This window comes from Aythya marila, assembly GCF_965140915.1.
Source record: "Aythya marila genome assembly, chromosome: 2".
In the NCBI taxonomy this organism is placed as follows: Eukaryota; Metazoa; Chordata; class Aves; order Anseriformes; family Anatidae; genus Aythya; species Aythya marila.
In genome coordinates, this window is record NC_139043.1 from 85,463,097 (window position 1) to 85,486,411 (window position 23,315).

General features: G+C 38.1%; 1 protein-coding gene across 1 annotated transcript in view; it reads right to left on the bottom strand.

Moving 5' to 3' along the window:
• The window catches only part of ADCY2 (adenylate cyclase 2), a 212,804-nt gene that overhangs the window by 89,026 nt on the left and 100,463 nt on the right, over positions 1-23,315 (bottom strand). The window contains exon 4 of the mRNA XM_082753106.1: positions 21,939-22,088. Within this exon, the coding sequence (XP_082609232.1) occupies positions 21,939-22,088 (150 nt within the window). The remainder of the gene's footprint in view (positions 1-21,938; positions 22,089-23,315) is intronic.

Genomic DNA, 23,315 nt, shown 5'->3' on the forward strand with positions numbered 1-23,315 from the left:
CTGATATTCCCCTCTATTTTTTTTCCTTGTGAAGCCTCCAAGGAAGCCTGGAGCTCTGGATTGTGTGCTGAAACAGGCTCCGGTCTGAAATTGTGTGGTGAAACAGAAAAGTGTTTGACTGCAGCTGGTTCATCCTTCTTTGGTGAACCCACAGCTCTTCCAGCAGGGCAACACTGCTTGCGTTCAGCACAGTAACAGCCATCCAGACCCATCACCTCATATCCTACAGGATGGCTTCTTTTAGTTTGAGATAAAAACAGGCTTTGAAGAAAGGTGACATTTTGATAACGTCTTCCAACACTAGTTTCAACTAACTGCCCTCATCTGTAACTTCACGTTTGCATTCACATATTTGTTTCTTCTACCTAACAGCAGTTACCTTCCCTTCAAGTGGAACAGCAATCCGATAGCACATGGAATACACTATTTTAATGTTTCTACTTTCAATGCAGAAGAAGGAAGTAAACAGGAATAAAATATAGCCACGAGGAACTGGAAGACCAGCAACAAATCATGTTTCAGCATTATGTAGGAGGTTTACTTACGCTAGACAGAAAGGAAAAATGGCAGTCCCTGCAGGCCAGATTTAAAATACCTAAGTTATGTAAATCTGATATGTTGTGTTTTGTTTTTTTTTTTTCTAATGGTCAACGAGGAAGTATTAAATGCCCCCAAAAGCTAGGGACCAAACTACATTGCATTTGGGGCCCACACTATATTGCAAGATGTAGTAGTAAACACAGTTATTTTCAAACAATAGCCAAAAACATTTCTTATGAGGAAGTAAGGAAAATGCCTGCTGTTGAATTTACAGTAACAATTGTCCCAGCCCTCAATATCCATGATATGTCACAAACAAATTTATCTGGATACTATAAAGCAAGAAACAAAGCAGCATTCCCGCACTTCATGAATTCAAGAAAAAATATTTTTCCTTAAGTATTCTCTTCATCTTCTAGAAATGTGCATAAACTACCATCTGCAAAGGTGCATACTCGGGATTTATTTTATACACAAATTGAAATCAAAACAAATCAAATGTATTTGTCGATTTATCTTTAGTAGCATTAAGCTCACTGTAAAAGCTGACAGATCTCCATACTGTGGCATACTGTGCAATACTAAAGTACTTCTGTGACTAACCCTCTACATGCAGGGGGCACATATTCTGACAACAATTTCTTGTGACTAGGACCTGTGCATATTTTGTATTTGATAAGCAACTTTCACTAAAATATTTACTTTTTTGACAAAAGCAGAAAGCTGCTTCTTAAAAAATAATCTGAGTATAAAAGAAAATGAAAGGGACAGATATTTTTGTATATATAAATTTCTCAGAGAGGAGAACTAAGCAAGTCAAAACACGTGTTCATACAAAAACATTTGCCCTGTCCCCTGCTTACTTTCCTCAGGATCCTTTTGTAAGGGATCTTAACTTCCAGAAATCTAGACAGCCAATATCAAGTCCATCATGCTCACCCACAGGACCACTGAAACCTTCAGAGAATCTTTTTTTTTCCTCTACAAAAGCTGTCTTGACACTTCTCCACCCTTGTCCGCATGAGCATTAATTTTATATTCTACTTCCAGCCACAAACTCAAAACAGAGATGGGGTTTCTAAGTCTGTAGTTCCCTTGTCCCCCATGGAGCTCTGCCCACAACTCTTGGTGAGTGTGATACTGCATGCAACAGGTAGCAGCAGCATTTCAGCTGTTTCATCCCTACATTTTTATATCTCTCAGATGAATACATGGATATGAGGATTTAATACTGCTTATTTTATTTATTCTATTTATTCCTTGACCTCTTCTTCTCACACTTCACCTTGAGATAAATCCTGTAACGAGTCTTCCATAAACATGGAACACTTTTCTTTCACAATGAATGCAGAAGCATAAAAAAGGTATTTATTATGTTTACTATAGGGAATCATATGGCATAGTTCCAGAACACAAGCTTACTCTGAAAAAGATGAATCCGTTCATTCCTGCACAGTTAAAAACACACTTTCTGCTTCTTTCTAGTCATTGCTTCTAAACTTACAGTAACATTTCTCCTTTCAATGCTAATTTACTTTTCCAAAGAGATCAAAAATATATATCTTTTTAAATTTTCAAATTACTCAATGTCCCATTTCATTTAAGGAAAAATTTAAAATGTTCTTGCAGTTATTTTAAATGACTATTACCAATTTGCATTCATAAAAACAAGGTATTAAACATTAAGAATGGATTCCACTGAATGCCTTTCTTTCCCTTTTTTTCTTTTTCCCCTGTTATTGATAATAGCCAGTTAGCCTAGAATCAACTAAATTAATACTTTACTTTCAAAGGTGGAGTGAAAGTAGCTTTCTTATGTTTGATTATTCACATTTTAATTCCATGAAGATGAGGTGGGCAAGCTACACAACACAGCTTAGTCCCCTAGGGCTTTTACTATTCATTTTTACATTCTATATCTATAGCCACAGAAATTCACTCAACATGACTTCTAAGAGCGCCTAATATAAGGCTCTTTAAGGCATGACCAGAGATACTTTTCTGAACTAGTGCCTAGCTTTGGCATTTTATAGACCACAAATACTGAGTGCTGCATACCAACTTGCAAGTTCAAATGGCATAGATTTGAGAATATGCCTTAAATCAGTATTTTTCAAACTTCTTAAAGCCAAAACTATCATGAAATAAAAATTAAATCAAAAGGCAAACTAAATCTCTCATTGAGGGGTAAACAGCCCTGCATCCATGTTAACTCAGAAGCAGCTGTCACTGCACTCACTCTGCAGCTGATGCCAGACTGTTTCCAATGCCACATTAACCTCACAAAATAAAAGCCTTTTCAGAGGGCAGCCGAGAGATTTGTTTAAATACGTAGGCTTTTCAGACTAAGAGACTGAGTCGTTCATCAAGGTTAGGCTAAGCACCTGACCAACTCAAACACATACTTCCACAGAATGAAAACCTTGCATCATATTCTACCAGTAATTTTATTTTCCTTGTTTTTAAAAATGTATTTTATTACCTACCCATACTAACAGGCTGAAATGCCAACATCCTTTAAGATAAACCACTGTACTGAAGAACTTGAAGTGATGAGCATTCCAGAAATAATGAAGTCAATTTGTCAATGACAGCTAGATTTTGCAGTTACACTACTCACTGATTCTTCCTCTCAAGCAAGATGTAAGTGTCTCATTGCAGGTAAATGAACAGTTGTGATATTTTAGGAGAAAGCGTTTAATATATGAAAGAAAGTTTCAGGTGCTATGGCCGGAAAGGGAGACAAGCAGCTAGTCACTTAAAGAAGACAGAGGTAAGTAGACCCTGTGTTTATGCTCAAGACAAGTACAAGAGTTTTCTCTTTGAATCCAGAAACTATGGGGCTCCTCTCTAACTACAAGAAATGCAAGATGCTAGACAATGACAGTGACTAGTGATGACAGAAGAGCTCCCACAAGTTGAAGAGTATTTCTACTATCAAATTATTTTAAGAGGAGATATGAAGACGAAGAAGCCACAACAGCTAAGAGGATGTAGAAAAGAGTACCATTAGCTCTTTGAGAGAACTCTGGTCAAGTAATTTTGAAGACCAAATGGTTGGCCCTTTCTATACACAAAGGTACGTTAACATGTTTATACAACTGCAAAATACCACTGACTAAACTAGCAGATCAATTCACCATCAACTTGAAGCTTTCTGAAACAGGGTTTGAGAGACACCATATAACACTGCCAGGATCAGAGTCAACTTAGGCATCTGGTGACACCTGGAGAGGATCGAAACCCTTCGGTGCTATTAAGACTTTGATTTTAACAGCGTTGTCAGTGAAAATGACCCCATTTCAATGCAGTTTGGGGGATTGAAAGGACATTGAATCTCTTTCAGAAAAAACTTTGAGTATGCTTTAAGTAGTGGCACATGTTGGGGCTGCTCCTTCAGCTCCCTCCAGCTATTACAAGTCCACCCTGTCTTTCAAGGCTCCCTACAGTCCACAGTTTAGTTGTCTAGTTATCCTACCTCATTGGTAAAGTCCCAGAAGGACTGAAGCCCTTAGACATTTCCAGAGTGTTGGATTTTTCACTTTGTCTATGAGACTCTGATCACTTAGTTTATTCCTACAAGTATAAAAAGCAATGCTTTTTCTTTTTATTTTTTTTTTTCTAAAAATTGCTATAAATCACCACCATGACTAGCTGAGGCGTATCACATGGCTTCTCCATTTGTGCCATAGCTGGAAAAGTCATTCTCTTCCTCAAAATGGATGGCTGCTCAATTTTTCCACACATATTCAAAACCATGTTGTTGTTGTTGTTGTTTTTATTTTTTTACCTGAGTTTCAACAAACATCAAGCTGACTTGATTCTTTTCAAGTCTGCCTCTGACAATAAATCATGAATTTTTCAGGTCCTGTATTTAACTGCATTTTAAGGCACCCCCAAAACCTGCAGTTCTACTTAGATGTCCGAGTTCTTCTGTCTTCGTCCACTGCATACATGTGTTCTCATTCCAGATGCATTAAACACATTCATTAAACTATGCTGCTGCCACTTCCTTTTCTCTTAGGTGCATCTTCATTCACACTATTCACACTTGTCAACCAATCCACCTTCAGCCAGTCATATCTTTAAAATGCTAATGTATGCTATGCAACAGCATACTAATATCTTTGATGGGCTGGATAATAACTTTAACTGAATGAAGAAAATTAGGGAGAAACTGTGGTACAGTGATTTATGTAAGTTATAGCATATCTATTTATAGCATTACACAGCCTTGTAATGATAGTCTGTTGGCATCACTGAGAATCCTTGTATGGAGCTTGGACAAGAACATTGACAACAACAATAATATTTAATTGCATTTTACATGCAAAAATTAATGGGAATTCAGCTAACAGTAACATGTACTGATTTTAAGTTCTATTTATAGCATTGCACAGCTTGGTAATGATAGTCTGTTAGCATCACTGACAATCTTTGCACAGAGCTTGGACAAAAACGTTAACAACAATAATATTTAATTGCATTTTATATGCAAAAATTAATGGGACAGGACTTCAGCTAATGGCAATATGCTATTCATATGCTACTGATTCTAAATTGGGTTATGACATATCATTTGTTCCTCAAACTCATTGAAGATGCATGCATTAAATTACAAGTCTGGAAAATACATATGGGGAAGAAAAATTAGCTATACACAAAAATCAGTTTTACATAAAATGAACAAAATGGAGAGAAAATCCGTCATAGAACACCCAAAAGATAAGCAATCAACTCTCATTAGAAAGGCAGGTATTAATAGAACAACACAAGATTACAGTCTTTTACATAAAAAAAAATAAAATAAAATAATAAAAAGTAAAACAAAAGCTTGTGGTTTTGCTGATATTATCTTGTTACAACAATAAAAAATAGACATCCTTGGACATATTTGCAGAGTATTTGTATGTCACAGTAACAGTCACACTAACATTTCCATCTTCTATTTTATAACTACAATCACAAGCTGAACATACTTGTTTTCCCTATGATACCAGAAAACAAATGTTCAGTCTTAACATACGGTGACTATGTAAGGAGGAGTTTTAAAACAACCTGGAAGAGTTATCTTAAAAGGAAGGAAGACTAGCAGTCCAATTTTTTATTTGTAAACACACAGAGAAATTGAGCTATTATTAAATATTCCATTTTTCACAGACAGACTTAGTCCAGCAGCCTCTAAATTGCAAAATCACAGATGAGGAGTTAGTCATCTGGACTAAACCTATTTACTGTAATTGTGTTTTTAGAGTGTTGTCAGCGTGGATTGCATTACAGCTGCACACAATCCCTGTGAGCACTAGACTTTTTTTTTTTTTTTTTTTTTTTTAATTAAAAAAAGAAACGTAGCCCCATTTGTTGCAGCACTTCAGCCCTGGGCAGCCCAAGGGTTCCTTTCGATGCTGTAAAGGGCACTGTTAAAGGTACCTGTGACAGACTGACTCATACCCAAAAGCCATAAAGCAAAGGGGATTTAACAAGGCCAAATTATACTCCTATTTTCCTCCAGTGCTCTCATGCTCAAAATATTGCAGTACCCCATATATCATGGAGTTGGGATGGAAGGCAGGTATCACGATCCACTGTGACATTCTAAAGGATCTCATTTATAATTTCTGCATTTCTCAAGGATCACATTTGCTATTGGATAAAGGCAGTCTTCCAAAACTGGCGTTCTTCCCAAACACAGAAAATAGACAAGAGCTTTAAAGTCATTAAAAGTCATGCAGAAAAGTTCTGGAAAAGCAACTTGCTCTGAGGAGTGGAAACAAAAGATTTTAACATCCAGAGCAGAAAGCAAGCTAGATGAATTTGTGTCATTCCTACCAACGCCAACAAGAGGAGATCAGAGAGATGCAAAATGATTGATTCTGAGGTATGAATTGGAGAAGGTCATGATAATTAATATCACAGAATAAGAGGCTTTAAAAAAAGGAACAACTCTCGGGACCAATTTTTCTGATGACACAAAGTTATTCATTGCAATCAGAAGATCAGTGGACTGTGAACAGCTGCAGAGAGGTCTCAGAAGATGGAGGCCAGCACAACACAGCCTGCCCAACACCTCTCTCCAAGAGCTCCTGCCCACCTTTCTCTACTGTTCTCAGCCACTACGTTCCCCACATCGCTTCAGTGAGAACTATGCTTGTATTGGGCATAGGTGGCAGGGTTTTGGTAGCTGGGGAACTGCAGGGTTGGCCCCTGTGGGAAGAGGTCAGCAGTTCTGCAACAGACCCACTGCAGGACACAGCTGAGACCATCAAAGCTAGTAGCATCTCTAGGAAAACACACAAAAGAAAATGCCAGCGAAAGATGCCATCCAGGGAGAGCAGGAAGGAAACTGCAGGGGGAACACCAAGGTCAGAGAAGGAGCAGCTCCATGGTAGTGCAAGTGTTCATGGCTGCCCGAGGAGCACCCACACTGGAGCAGATGGATATGCCTGAAGGTCCATGGAGAGCCCATGCTGGAGCAGAGGAAGTCTTTGAGGAGGAAGGAGCAGGAGCTCCTGGCCACCCTGCTGTACCCCCATGCTGCAGAACTTAAGGAGAGAAGTTGACCTTGGGAAAGAGGGGAGCAAAGGCATTGTTTTAATGTCTGGCTTTTCTGCTTCTCACTACCCCAAGCTATGTTAGTTGGTAACAGATTAATTTTCCCCACATTGAGTTGTGGGGAAAGGATGTGAAACTGTTGAAGAGTGTCCAGAGAACAGCTACTAAGATGGTGAAGGGCCTAGAGGGGAAGATGTATGAAGAGCATCTGAGGTCGCTTGGCCTGTTCAGCCTGGAAAAGAGGAGGCTGAGGGGGGACCTCATCGCGGCCCACAGCTTCCTCGTGAGGGGGAGTGGAGGAGAAGGCACCGACCTATTCTCTTTAGTGACCAATGATAGGTCACTAAAGTGAGTGGAGTCAACACAGGTCACAGGAGTGGAGTCAAGCTGCAACAGGGGAGGTTCAGGCTGGATATCAGGAAGAGGTTCTTCACCAAGAGGGTTGTCACACGCTGAAACAGACTCCCCAGGGATGTAGTCACTGTACCATGTCTGTCAGAGTTTAAGAAGTGCTTGGACTGTGCACTTAGTCACATGGTCTGAATTTTTGGGTAGACCTGTGTGGTGCCAGGAGTCGGACTTGATGATCCTTATGGGTACCTTCCAACTTGGGGTATTCTAAGATTCTATGAGCCTGTTTTGCCCAAGACAGTAACCTGTAAGCTATCTCCTTGTCTTCATCTTGACAGACTTACTTGTGCCTTACTTGCTACACAGACTTACTTGTGCCTTACTGCTTGAGCAGTCACTTAATGATTTATAATGGCTGAATTTGAAAAAGTCAATGGCAGCAGCAGCAAGGAAGAAGAAATTCTAAAATAGTCTAAAAAAGATCTAAAATAGTCTAAAGCCTAGAAGTCTGAAGTGGCTGTATACCTCTTTGAGACTGACTTCATTTGGGCATCAAATAAAAGTACATAGGCAATAACTAAAACAAACAAAAGGAAATGATTTTTCACACCATATGCAGTTTAGCTGAAAAAGCTCGCCACAGAACTTGTGAACATCAGAAACTTGCACTGTCTCAAAAAATAGACGAGGCAAATTCATACATGGAAAATTCAAGCACTTAAATGCAACAACATTTGGTTCATAAAGTAACTGAACCACCAATTTCCTTGTTCTCAGATTATTGGAGAAGTACCACCATATGTATAAGAGTGCATTTTCCATTTCATAGGCGTAAGCTGCTGCCTACCAATAAGATGTTGGGCTAGATGGTCATTTCCTTTGTGTCAGAGTACCTGTACTTATACTCTTTATTCCTAACAATCTCTGTTATTTTTTTTAACAACTTTTCTTTCAGAGGCTATTTATAATCTTTTAAATAAATATTATAACTGTCCTCTAAGACTGTCACCTGGTAGCTTAAATTGTCTCCATGTCTCCTTCCTATCTCTTCGGTTTTCGGTTTGTCTCCTAAATGCTGTTTTCATTCAGTTTCCTGACTTCAGCATAGTTCCCTTTTTTAAAGTTAATATTGCTGGTTTTTTGTTTGGTTGTTTTTTTTGTTGTTGTTGTTGTTGTTTGTTTGTTTGTTTTCCTTCTCTTTTAACCCTGCAGGGATGCTCACATACAATGCTCAAGGCTAAATGAAGATTTACTGCCTCTGATGGGCTTTCTCTGACTAAATAACTAAGAAGGAACTTGGTTTGAGAACCTGACCCTCGTAAAGTCTTATATCTGCACTCCTATTAATGTTGTATCAGAACACATAAGAGACTGTGCCTCACAATGGCGTTTCCCCAGCCCACAGGAATGCAGCAGAAGCCTCTTGCTAGCATTGTGTTTGCCTAGGGAAAAATACTCTCACTGCCCTGAGCAGTTCTTCATCCTCAATGAGGATAACTGGGATTTGACTTTAGCATTCATATTTTAGTGTTTTCAAAAAAGTTTATCCTACTTTGTACTGACTATCTAGAGTGTAGTAGCATGCAAACTGTTTTTCATTTTTGAGGTTTTTACTACATAGCTATTAATGTCTATATACAAAACGGGAGGTGAATAAAGTTTGGATAGGACTAGCATATCAGATACAACAATTTACAAGCAATAATCTGAGTAATAATACAAAAGGAATATAGCAGGAGGAATGAACTGATACATTCTCAAAGAGTAAACCAGTCTTGGTTCTGATAGGGTAGAATGTCTCATTGAAACATTGCACATTAAAAAAAAAAAAAAGTATTTTAGAAGAAGAAATACTTGAAGAAAGCAGATGCCCTGCTTTTCAGGGACTGAGAGAGGTATGGAAAATGATACCAATTTGTTGGCACACAGAGACACGGAAGAAGGAAATGGAATGATATTTAAGAATATAAAATGCATTGAGGGCCTTTTACCAGGAATATCCAACAAAGACTACAGATGCCTCAAATGTCAATGACGGAGGAAAAGGAATGCTTTGCAAAATTATTTACAGAATGGCCTTGAGTATTCAAAGTGATGAATCTGTGAAAAGTCAGCTGCAACTCTTGGCTCTGTCAGATTTCATTACTTAATAAGAGGAAAAGGAAATCCAAAGCAATGGATATAAGTACCAGTGTGCAAGAAAGGCAATGATTAGTTCATTAAAATACACAGCACCCAGGAATACATGTTAGCTGGTAGTAGACAATTCCTATACAGTCAAAACAGTAAGACTACTGAAGAATCTTCAGACGGAAACAGTTGCAACTAAGGCTGGATCTAGAGTCAGAGGGAGGCATGACAAGTTACAAAAGGGCCAAGACAAGGTACTTCCCTGCAACTCCAGGATACAAGACTTCAGGGATCTTTGCCAACCTCCCAGTAATCAACTAAGGGGTGTCAGCCTTGCAGCCATTTTTTTCTTGGACCCTACACAGACACCTAACTTGTACTAAAATCATTTAAAACAGGAAAGCATTTTAAATTGTAATACTCTGAAGTGCCACATGTGATTTTCTCACTTTTGGAGTAGAAAGTTACAATACTGCAGATTTCTACTAGATTTTGGTTGCACGGAGTGAGTAGAAAGATCTTGTCTTTGAGGATCTTCTGCATCTCAATTATGTGCTAGCTGGTTTATGTAGCTACCTTCAAGTTTGAAAAATGGGGTGGTGACTGATTAAACAGGGAAGTCAGCTCCAGTCTAGCACTGGTAGAGATCAGAACGGATTTAATCACTGATTCTATCTGACCTCCAGGAGTCTGATTTTTAAACAAACATTCAGAATTGCAAAGGTGAAAGAGCAGTACTACACCGCATTTCAAGGTCCTCTGAAATGCCAAGCTGAACTTCACAAGAAACAATGCTGCCAAAGCGCTTTAACATTACAGAAAACCATCTGAACCAACTGGTGAAAGCATGAAAACAAAATATCAGAGATCTAAAAAACATGTCCTACAAGTCACGATGGAAGAAACTGTGCTTATTTTCTCTATCAAAGAGGTACCCGAGGTGAGAGGGAGCGATAATCTTCAGGTGCACGGAAGGCTGTGAAGAGTAAGGGAATGGACCTCATTCACATCCCCTGTCAGTTACATTCAGTCCCAGGTTGCATTATGGGAAGATTTTAATTAAAGATATTATCAAAGATGAGAACTGACAGCAACACATCACCTAGAGAGGGTGCAGAATCTCCAGATTTTGAAGAACTGCTTAGGCAGATATCTGTTGGGAATGATTCAAGTATACTTGATCCTGCCACCTAGAAAGGAGAAAGATTAAACACCTCTTCACATTCGAGATTTCTTTTTCTGCACTTCACAAAAACATTCTGAAGTTGGAATGAAACCTTCAACTAAGTCATATTTTAAGAACAGACCTAATAGATTGTATTGCACTGTTCTGCTTCTGTTCATGAGAATTGGTTGAGCATTTCATTATAAACAAATCCCTCTTTTTAAAGGGAACAAATTAAGTTCACAAATTGGTTTCAGTAAATATGTAAAAACTGAATGTAAAGTGGTAAATCCTTAAAACTACGCATCCTAGTTTTCTCTCTCATTTTTCCACTCTTGCTTTATGTTTTTGAACCTCTATCATCGGAAAACACATTGGAACTGGAGGAGGCTGGAAAGAATTTAGCAGTGGCTTTGGTATGGCTTTAGAATAAGTGTCAGATTTCAGTGAAATAAGGGAGTACATGGAGTGGAAGTTCAGGGAGGGTGTTTACTTTCGCCACTACAGCATTTTTAAAAAGTTAAGCCAATTTTTATCACAATGTAAAATTTTCTTTCAGCTATGATCATATACAAAGCTTCTTTTCAAACAGAGCTACATCAAGAGCTAAAGCAGCTGCAATTTTTGAGTCTGCTTCCTTTATTACTGCATCTGCTCCCAACCAGATTATTTTTTTCTAATAAAAGTACATTTGTTGATGATAAGGACAACTGTTCACATGATAATTTAGATTTATACAAACACACAACGTAGTGTTGCTACTCAACATTCTGGTTTAAAAAAAATAGTACAGTAGCACAGATTGAATGGGTTACAATCCAACAAACTGACAGATTTCAAAGTGCAGTTTACAGAGCACATTTATGTGAATATTTTGAGTAGCATGTCTGAAATATAACTGGTTTCCATAAAGACATTTTGTAGTCTGGAAGAATAAACAAACTTACTGTTACTAGCAGGAAACTACATGGCTCAGTGTCCTTACTCTTTGAGTGGTGTTTCAGGTATGTATAGGCTCAAGCACCTGAGGTTGGACAGGCACCATTTAGTCCTAACAATAACAGTTTTGACCTGCCCATGTTACCCACCCTTCCCTACCATATAAATTAAGTACATTTCTCTCAACCTGAAAGATTCTTGATTTAAAATAAAGGAAAAAAAATGACAAAAATGTAAAGTGTGGCTCTGAGAATCAGGAGGGCACACAGACCATGAACACAATTCCTAGAAAAAACAAATACTCGTAGTATGTCAATTGAGTAAGCATCCCTGTGGACATCACACACAGGATTCAAAACAACACCTCAAAAAGAAGAGGAGTCTGGCCACCTACATGGTGGCTACTGTTTGACAGGTATTATGGTATTTTCATGTCTCTGTATATGTCTTTGGCTTTCGTTGAATGACTCGTACCCTCACAAAGTTAAGGTAGAGGTTGCAAAGCTAGAAAAGAGTCCTTTGCAGCTAGAAGTTGTCAATCAGGAGTGAGCAGTCACACATAAACATCCTCCCAATGACTTTCACAGGAAACAGAGCTGTTGCCTGAGATCTACAAAACGATTTTGAGAATGTTTGTTTCTTCTGTTTAGAAGAGGGGATTAGATACAAGACCTAAGTCAAAGCACAATTCATTTGAAGATGAGCTGATGGAGCACCATACAAGAAACGTTAGTTTCCCTAATTACAAGGGCAGGCTGTTTTGTACAGGAATGTAGGTTGGGGTGTGCAAGACCCAGAGAGCAAGGCAAGCAAGCCTCAAGACCTCACCAACAAAGAACTAGAAGTCTTGTCAGTAAGTCGGGGTGAAGATTGTCTCTGGAGATGGTAAGCAGGGTAAGCCACAGTCCAATGATCTCCAGCCAAGTATATTGTGGCATGCACCCCTGAGCATGAGCCCTGATGTCAAGTCTGTGGGTCAGGGACTGAATCAACAAGGCAGGTGGCACAGGTGTCACTGCACTGCAGTCGCATTGTAGGTAGCCCCACCTGGCTGAGGCTCCACCAAAGATGAGCATCAGCAGAAAAGCTGCTCCTAAGTGAAGGAAGGAGACTCTGCTACAGCTTCTTACATCTTTCTTCCTAAGCATTATTAGCAATCTTGCCTTGCAAGCAACCAGCTCAACTCCTAGAGCATTGTGGAGTGGGCTTCTAAACTTGACATCTACAACTTGGAATGGGCTTTTTGTTTCACGTACCTGGAAATCATGTATTTTTAGAGAGGTGTTTCCTACAGTCTGAAGCCCTTTGCATTCAGGGAGAAGCTAAAAAAAAAAAAAAAAAAGGAGTCGGGAGAGAAGAGGAGGAGAATACCATAGAATGGGAAAGTTGACCGACTGACAATGTGGAAATGGTAAGAACTAACATCTAACTAGGCTGCTGACAAGAAAATGAACTTCTGAAAAATGTTCCAATGTAGCCAGATTGGGAAGAAGACCTTAGGACAGTGAACACTCTTACCTTGTATGATGTGTTAACAAAACAGCAAGGAGGAGGAGTACAGTGGTACGTGGCTCTAAAATGTTCCCAGCTTAACTTGTTTAGCATACGTGCACTGCCAATGTGAACATTTGTATAGACAGTCAAATGAAGAACAAAAATTATTCAGAAGTGACCTAAAGAATAATATGACTATTAGCAATGCTAGGAAAATACATAAATATCTGTGAGCACCAATAAACAGTGTATTTAAAATACCCAAAGGATACTAATTCAGAATCAAAGCACCTATTTACTATATGGAGGCCTGTACATCAGAAAGCAATAATTCTGTGAAGAATATTGGGTTCATGATATCTAACCCAATAAGCAGAATCTGCCAGCATACTGCTGCTGCTAACAAGGCCAATGTGACCCACTTGTAAAAAAGACTTATTTCACGGACCTTTACTTCTTCATCGGATATTCACCGAGAACATTATTAGTAACAGTGTGTTCAGATATGCTTGCTATAAAAATGATATAAGGAAATACGAATGAGTTCAATAAAAAGGCAAAAGAATAATCAGATGCCTGGAACTTCCTATTAGAGCTTAGTGTTCTCTATTTGTAATATTATGAGAATGTCTGTGACATGACCGAGATGTTCAGTAGGTGAAAAAAAAGGTTGGAAGAGGCCTTTTGGTTAACAGAATCTGTGTATGGTTACTATAGGTACAATATCATGTAATCCCTATTTGTAGGGCAGATTTTATTCAATGAAGAGAGATGAAGAATGACATGACAAGGAAGGTAAGGACAAAGGGATCCAGCCGAACTTAAACAACTTGTAGCTGAAAATAAAATGTCAGTTTAAAAAATGAGGCAGTTAATTATGGGAATAATTAACAATTGAAAACTTTGGACTCACTGTCAAAAGATATTCTGTTTTTGAAAAAGAACTACATTTTAGCTATTAATTTTAGTTTTCATGATGTGGCTGACAAAATTGCAGGTGGCATGACAAAAATTAACATATGCCTGCCAGCTGTATATTTCATCAGAATTATCGGGATATCTATGAAAATGTGGCAATTAGTATCTGCTTAAACTACAGATTTTGCTTTAAAATAAAACAAAGCAGCATGACTCATTGGTTTATCTGAGCATGTTAGATGTTATAAATTACTGCAGATCTACCCACTGAGAGAAGCTGCTGAGATCTCATCTACTTCACTGCAAAATAGTAAGGGACCTTTTCTCTCTATGAAGTCCCGAGGAAGGAAAAAAACATTACATGCAGGGACTGCAGTCTCTCTATTGACATGTGCAGTAGATACTTCTCCAAAACATTTGCTAAGCCTTTCATTTCAAAATGGTGGACATTATGAGGGTCTTCCTATGGCTTCCAGTGATGATCTCTCTCCCCTTAACAATGACACATACATTCCCTCCAGTGAAAGGCACATTTCAAACCATGGCAAGCATATCTGTCTACAAAAGGGATCTCTCATAGGACCTACAAACAATTTAGCAAAGCAAAAATCTGAAAGCTGCATAAGAGAAGTAGTCTTCAGTCAATAGTATTTCTCTACTAATTTCTAGGTCATCTCTCAGACCCTGGAAAACATGCTGAATAGACAGTACCCAACACCCAATGGATCTTTGGAGTTTTCTGAAGGGGTAAACTGAAAAAGTGCAGGTGGAGGGCCAGGATTCCGCTCAACAGGACAGAAGCCTCTAAGCAATTTTTGAAACACTGAAGATTATGAAAGAATAGCTCCAGGCCTTAAAACAAGATGCAGGTTGCTAATGTAGTACATCATCGATTTGCAGGCAAAGAATCAAGTATCTTTTCTGCCTCAAAAAAGCCCTGGTCAGCAAGGCATATATATGAAGCCTGTATACTTTCTATCACTACCTTTGCTATTGTCTTTTGATCTACAAGTCATGGTCATGACACAAAAGTAAAGCACTGTAACTGACTTGGATAATAATAGCCTGGATCGCCTTATTTGTCAGACTGTGCTGTACAAAGGATGTTCCACAGTCACTTTTTGAGACTCAGAAGTCATGGGGAGCAGGAAATCTTTTTTCCAGTAACTGTTACGTTTATTGACAAGCCTACTGTCTGAGACCCTTTTTTTCCAAAATCACAGCAGTGTGTTTAGCACTAAGAAAGCATGAATTTAACCAACAAGTACCATGAGCAGGAATCAAATAAGGGGGAAAAAAAAAGGCAATTGCTGCCCCACAAACTGAAAGCTTTCTAATAAACGTATTGAAATGTTTGCAGCAGTAAAGAGGGAGGATGAATCCAGTGGATGGAGGGGGATGGGAAGTGCAGCCAGGAAATATTATAATTCTGTGCTATACGCAAAGCTATGCAAAATAAATGCATTAATTTTAATGCCTTCTAGGTGCCTCTCACAGCACTACCATCTTCTTTGCCATAAATGACAGATACTTGTTTGGGAATGCTTGTTATTACCAGATACAGAATGTACTAAACTTAAGCACTTCACCCTAAAAGAAGATATAAAATTGCGTTCTTATTTCCATTTTCCTTGTTGAATGACAGAAGGCAGAATGAACCAGGCTATACTGAGATGTCTCCAAGTACAATTGAAGTGAATGAACAGTATAGTCACTATTAAAGCAGAGTAAATGTCAGGGATACATTTACAGTGCACGTAATGATGCTATTAACAGAATTAGGCTATTTAAAGAAGTGGAAAAATCTTTGGGGTAATCCAGCAGCTACTGCACAGTCACTACGAATGATGGTTAAAGTTTCACTTGTTCTACTACCATTACCAGGAAAACCCTAATTATTCTCTATCCTTTCCATGTATTTAAATACACTTCCCCCCCACACCCCGAAATATTCAGAAATTAAATGTATGTTCCAGAGATTGAAACAAACATTGTTCCATTGTAGTCACTACTTTCCTGACAAAGCAATCCCTAACAATATTTAGAGAACTCAAGACTTTGCTGCAAAGAGTTGAAAAGCAGGTTGTCTAGCTCTGATGAACCGGGCTTTGTAAATAAATCTTTGTAAATAAACCATAAGAAAACGGTGGTCAATAGGGACAAGCTCAAAATATCATTCTGGATACACCTTATTATCAGAACTTGTCCAGCTCAGACCAGTAACAACTCCTTTAAAACAAACAAACAAACAAACAAACAAAACCACCCTATTACACTATTTCAAAGACCTTTGTTGATGTCTAAAGCCAAAAATAATATTGAACCACCGACAATGATAAAACAGAATTAAAAGAATGTTATTCCAAAATGATTAAACTGTGAGGCTGTTATGTACACATCCATTTTTCTGACAGACCTATTAAAGCAAAGGTGCATGTGATAGTGCTTTTTGAATGAAATAGTTTAAAAATGCTCTTCCACATCAGATTACAGTTACAGAATATAGAAGCATACAAGGGAAAGTATTAATACTTACAATAACTGAAGTTATTCTCCCTATTACCACTTTTGCTAAATCAAGCTTCCTGCTTTGTTGTACGATGCTAATGCTAACTTTCACATGATATTTTACCTCTTTCACACAATACAGTAAACCATAATCACCATTATAATGTCAATGAAACACATTATAGGGGTCATAAACAGAAATAACAGTACTAAACAGCTACTGTAGGACGAGAAGGGTAACTGCGATGGAAAACGCAGGAAGGTATCACAAATATTATATAGTCATTTTATTTAGTCATTGTATAGTTATTATTTTCAACAATAAGCTACTGATGTGCCCTATAAAAGTATGTTATTAGCCATGTGAAATTTATCAGTGAAATGTGCTTTCTAAAACATGACATAGCTCAAAACAAACTAAGACAGATGGACACATCAAAATTCAGTGCCCGAAGCAGGTTCATAAATTTGTATTTTGGACCCTGAACAAGTGACCCACTTTTTGCCAGTCTGCATTAAAAATTTCTGTATCTAAAGATTTTATGCACAACATCATTAAGTTTAAACCTACCAGTGTGTACATTAATTTAAATTTATCAATGTGTACTGATTTCCTATTTAAAAATATGGATCACATGAAATGACTTAGCATGAAAACAGTAAAGAAGCAATTCTGAAATGTAGAGTCAGAAGTACTTTTAAGTCTCCAGTTGAAGACCAGGAATCTATTCAAATACTTTTTTAAAATCAAGTTTTGGATTTTCTGTTGAAATATTGAACCTTACCTTTGAGGAAAATTAATTGCAGACTCAAAAATAATTAGAAAACATTCTTCTAATCATAATAACATCATGCTTATTTAATCCATTTCAATTCTGAATAATACTTCTTCAGAGACTGGGAAATATAAACTTAATGAAGTAGCAATGGGTACAGATATGCCCTACGCAATTTTCACATCACTTCACTTTTGACAACAAACATACACTTCTTGCAAAATTACTACTATTCTCCTCAACAAGTTGGAATAAAAATGGATACATATTTCTTGTGTTACTCTTCAGTAAGCAAGAGTCAGAAACCTGGAAGAATTTTGTCAATACCCAATAGGATTTTTTATACAGACACCATTCATTTGCCATTATACGATATGATGCAAGGAGACACATCATTTGTCTCTATTTGAAATCACAACATTCATGCATTTTTCAGCATTCAGAAAAACGTTAAGAAAACTAGAGGCTCATGGACAGAGCAGGTTGGAAGGGACCTCAGAACTATAGATCCTTTGGATCATACCTTAATCCAAACAGATCTAAGTTCAATAATAGATGAAGGCCTCTGTAGCCCAAAAACCACACTTTTTACCACAACGTTACAAGCCCTGTATTTCATACACCATCTTTAGACTTCTCTGAGCTCTTCTTGGCCTGATTTTAGCAGAGACAGTCATGGCTCAGTGGGCAGGGGCCTGCTGCCTCCCCTGTGCCAGCTTTGCTCCAGGAGGGCACGGGGCAGGGTCTGGCACCCCTGCACAGCTTTCTGCTCAAGTAACATCGGTATCATTCACCTCAGGACCCTGAGGGGCACACGAAGTGTCACACTCAAAATCTTGTTTATGGGCAACTGGGAAACAGTTTGTGTGTGTAACTATTTATCTATCAATCCATCCTGAGGCCTTGCGGGCGCAGTACAAATAACACGGCATTGCTGGGCAGCATGTTTACTCAAGGCTGAGGACAACAGCAGAGAAAAAAGGAAGACATTGGAAGGTTTTCTTCATAACAGTTTTAGTTGTTTACTCTTTCCCGAGTTAATTAGATAATTTGGACTGTAACTGTTACAATTATTGTAACTGAAATACTGATAATAATTATATTTTCACTAGATTGTTAAGACTTTAATTAGACTCAGAATATATTCTGTGCTCTGTATTCTCAGCATGCTCCCTTTTGCTCACAATAGTTGAGGCCTAACAATTGGTGCAGTTGAGTCTTGGAGATCTCCTAGCATGCCCAGGGAAGCTGTGGATGCCCCATCCCTGGAGGTGTTCAAGGCCAGGTTGGATGGTGCTTTGTGTAACCTGGTCTGGTGGGAGGTGTCCTGACCATGGCAGGGGGTTTGAACTGGGTGGTCTTTAAGGTCCCTTTCAACCCAAGCCATTCTCTAAAGAAAGAAAGCCAGGAAGCCCTCAGAAAAGCTGTGCTATGTTCCTGAGAATATTAATAGGTTACATTTTAAAAATGCATTAATTGAACTTACAAGAATCCACATTTTATAATATTCACTCCAAATAATGTATTTCAAGTGTTTCTGTTTTTCACTAATGGCCTCAAATCTCAAAAATGCATCAGGTCTTTCTGTTTTGGATTCATTTTAAAACAATTTCGGAAGTATTGCAGTGCTGGTAATGAATGGTTCACCATGTTTCAGTGAAAAAATTAAAATGCCATTCAATGATTTAAAATCTCATTCATTTTCATCTGCTACCTGAGTGTTGTTTCCAAAACCATCATTATACTGCCTCCTTTTTAAAGATAACATTTTAGAGAACCCACTGAACACCAACACCTTACAAACATCTCTCTGCTCTGTTGTAAGAACTTCTTAGACTATTCCTATGCCTTAAAATACAAAGCACCAGAAGAAAGAGAGAAGAGCAATTATGTTAACTACTTGTCAGCATCAAGATCTTGTACTCAGTGTTAGTGAGTCATTACCCCTACAAACTGTCAGCCAGGCTGTATCAGTGAGACAAATAATGTTATGAGAGGCTATTTTAAATATGTATCTTGACATAAGGTTGCAAGTCTACAGAGGTCAGAATAGTTTCACAATTCCTTTTATGTACACTTTAAAGTTAGAAAAGCTGTGTGAGAAACACCAAAGCAGGCATCCAAAATAACTCCTTTTGCCACAGGAGTTTGAAACAGATTCTTATAACACTAATGGGATTTAAAAAAAAATACAAAAAAACAGTTCATAAAAGTCATGGCTCATAATACACAAACATCTAAACATATACACTTGTAAGCAAGCACATATTATACCAGGCAAACTGAAACCAAGCCTAATTATTACATCTATGCAATAAATCATATGAAATTGTGAAGGGCTTGAGCACATTCATAGGCCTTAACAGCCTCACCTGGGCCTCCAGACACCACCTCTGCCCATGGGCCTAGAAGCCCCGTTTCAGCTCAGCCCTGGGTCTTCAGCCCTGCCTGAGTTATGCTGTAGCATCTGGCTGTGGACCCCGGCATATCCTGGTCCTTGGCTGACGTGCCAGCTTCACCCCAGACCTGCCTAGCAATTGCTGGATCTGACCCTGACCTTCCTTCTTGGCCATCACCACAAACTTTCTTGATGTTCTGGACTCTCACTTGACCCTTGCAGCCAGTTTTTCCCAGCTCACCTTGTACTATGTGACAGAGCTAGGGAGACCCCAATCCTGCTGGGAGATGTCATCACCTTTGGGAGCAGCCAGCCTTTGCTGTGCCTTTACAGAAATACACAGAAGTGTAGATACAACACTTCTAACTTGTATCTGGGCATATATACACACACCCCTGTTTCATCACATGTTAAGGTGTTAGTCTCCCTTGAAAACACTGAATTCAGTGTTTCTATTGAGTTCTTTAGAATAATTGTTGAGTGGTAATTCAATATACATATCTACTAATATAATAAAAATGGTGTTCACAGAAAGGTTATTCAGTTATTCAAAGACAAAGAAAACAATTGAAAAGCAACAGCCAACTATGTCTGGATGGCTCTATTCTCAAACAAATTAGAAGGAAATTAATGGAGTAATTTGGAATATGAATTGTACCCATGAGTGCAAACTTGATCTAGAGCTCTAAGCATTTAGAAGCACATCCTACGCTCTGCACTTGTGTAAAAGTAGCTCTGCACTTGTGTAAAAGTGGTGCTTCTCAATGAATTATTTTGTGTGTGTGTGAAAAAGATATGGTTTCAAGGGTTAGACTACAACCTTTCACAGGCTAATAAAGGTTTTGATCAAACCCAATGTTTTTTAATATGCACCTGCTCCTTGTGTTTCAATGTACCTCTATCCTCTATAAATAGTCATCAATATTATCAACTTGCTACCTGAATACTAACAATGGGGATGATCATCTTAGCAAACAAACAGTATTAAAAGACAGACTGAAGAACATCCACTTCTGGGCTAAAGCTTGCAGACACAGAAGTACATCACCCTGGAGAAGAGTTCTTCTCAAATTAATCCTCATTTACCTTTTCACATTTAAATATCTGGCATTTGTAAGTGTTATCACAAGGATATGCATCCCCTTGTCTTTTTAGCTGCAAAAACTGTGGCATGGGTGAAGATGCATGATACAGGGTTGAGAGGATAAAGGCTGAAGAAATCTACGTAAGATCAGATGATCCAGTTGTTTATCAGAGGTCAGAAAAATCATTAACATTCATTGAATACTTTGCTTACTTCAGTTTAATGAGTCATTGATCCATCTGTTATTAGCAACAAAAATGTCTAAATGCAGACCTACAATGCACTGAAGTGTGTACATCCCTTAATTAATTTGATATATTTATCAGTGGGCTGTATTCTCTGACCCTTGACAGTTCATAGAAGTTTCAGTCTGGTGACCTTGAGAGCAAAATACACCTATCTTCTTTACTACTTGATGAACTAATTTGTATTTCAAATTCTCTTAAATGAAACACTTATCTGTCAGGATGATAGGCACAGTAAAGAAGTTGCAAAGAGACAAAGAACTATATAAAGCAATCAGAGAAGCCTTTTATTCAGCTGCTACAGTAAATGACAGATAGTCTCATTATGCAATTCCCCTAGCTCTTCTTAACATACCTGACCCCTAGAACTATATCACATGATTCATCAGTATTGTAGTTTCAAATACTTTTCAAAAACAGTGCAGTAATATCTTCTGGCAATGATTTTACAGTACCAACCTTGGGCATGAAGAACTGATGATTCCCAAAGCATACATCACACAGCTCATCCAATGAGGACAACAACAAAAAACAAAAACAATCCATACAGCATTTCCGCTTCCCTTTTAAAAAAATGTTTTCATAAAATAAACAGAAGAAGAAAGAAAGAAGAATAAGAAGAAAATATGTATATGATGACACAAATAATCATAATGCCATCTTATATTCAGATGGAAATTGTGCAAAACCCCATAGAAAAGATTTGTATATTTCATCAAATCACTTTTAGTAAATTCAATAAGTGTTCCTGCACTGACAAACATGATCATACAGTGACAAACAGGGAGGTGATAGTGTGAAAATATCAAAACAGACCCAAACATGAGTGTGACTTTACCTGTTGCCGCTTCTCAAATTCCAACTTGATACGGGATTTGATGCAGTTGCATGTGTCCTGATACGTCTGCTGCAGTGCCAGTTCCATGAGGTGTTTGTGGTATGCTCCTGCCAAGTTTCCACAGATGAAAATGATTACATTTGCCAATATCTAGGGGGTTAAAAAAAATGTGTCAAGGAACTTATTTAAATTAACAGATTACAGTCCTAACCTGCAATGAAAGATTGCTGAAGCAATTACATATTTTGCTTTTGTTTGACTCCTAGCCAAGGCTCACCTTTCAAAAAGCATTCACAATCAGTGGAAAAGCAATTATTCTGTTTTCATTTAGGATGAAATAAGAACAATAATGAACAACATTTGCCTATTCTATGAGGTATACACTTACCAAAAAATAAATTCAGCTCATGTTCTACATCCACTGTTGAGTATTATTTAGGTGGGAGCATGATCTACTGCTGTAAAATGATAGCTACAGCTCCTAGAAACAACACCAGAAGCCACATGATTGTCAACTTCTTCTGGAAATACATTTTCTTTTACAGTGACATATGATTAAAGGGTAAAAAGACACTAATGTCAACATCCAGACTTGCATTTTATCTCACCCTGACCCACAACCACCTGTCAGTCAGCTATAAACATCAACATTGCTGAGGCTGAGCAACATTTATGTTGCAAGAGGTAACATCTCTCCTCTAGAATACGCTTTTAGCTACTGTCAAAACACCACATTTGCCTAAAACACAAAGCTAAATCTATAAAATTTACTTTCAAGCTTACAGCATCAGATAGATGCTTGATGTATATAACAGTACGTGAACGTGAGAAATAAGTTTGCTTAAAATCAGGATAAAAATAGTTTAAATGTAACATTTCTTCTGAATTGGGTGCAAAAGAGATGACTGCAGAACAGCTTTTGAACTCAAAACAGTTTTATATTTCATTTTAAATCATCACTGCTTGATTCTGCTTTGATGCCAGTAACGTCATGGTGCTCTCAGCAGACATGGATTAGTGAACAAAGAACTTGCGAGAGATTACAGCAGAAGGGTAGTGTGTACAAACTGACAGTCACAGCTGGTTTTTGAAATGAAATTGTTAAATGAGAACAAATGCCTGAAAATAAAGATCACCAGGCATAGAAAATTCTCAGATATGCAGTGGAAAGGTTTTTGCCACTAAGTGTAAACTGATGTTAATCAAAATCAATTATCAATGCTGCCATGAAGTGTCACAGAATCAGAGAATGGTTTAGGTTGACATGGACCTCTGGAGGTCAATCTGGTCCAATTCCCCCCCTCCCCGCTCAAGCAGGCCCAGCTAGGGTAGGTTTCCCAGGACCATGCCCAGCTGATTTTTGGAGATCTCCATGAC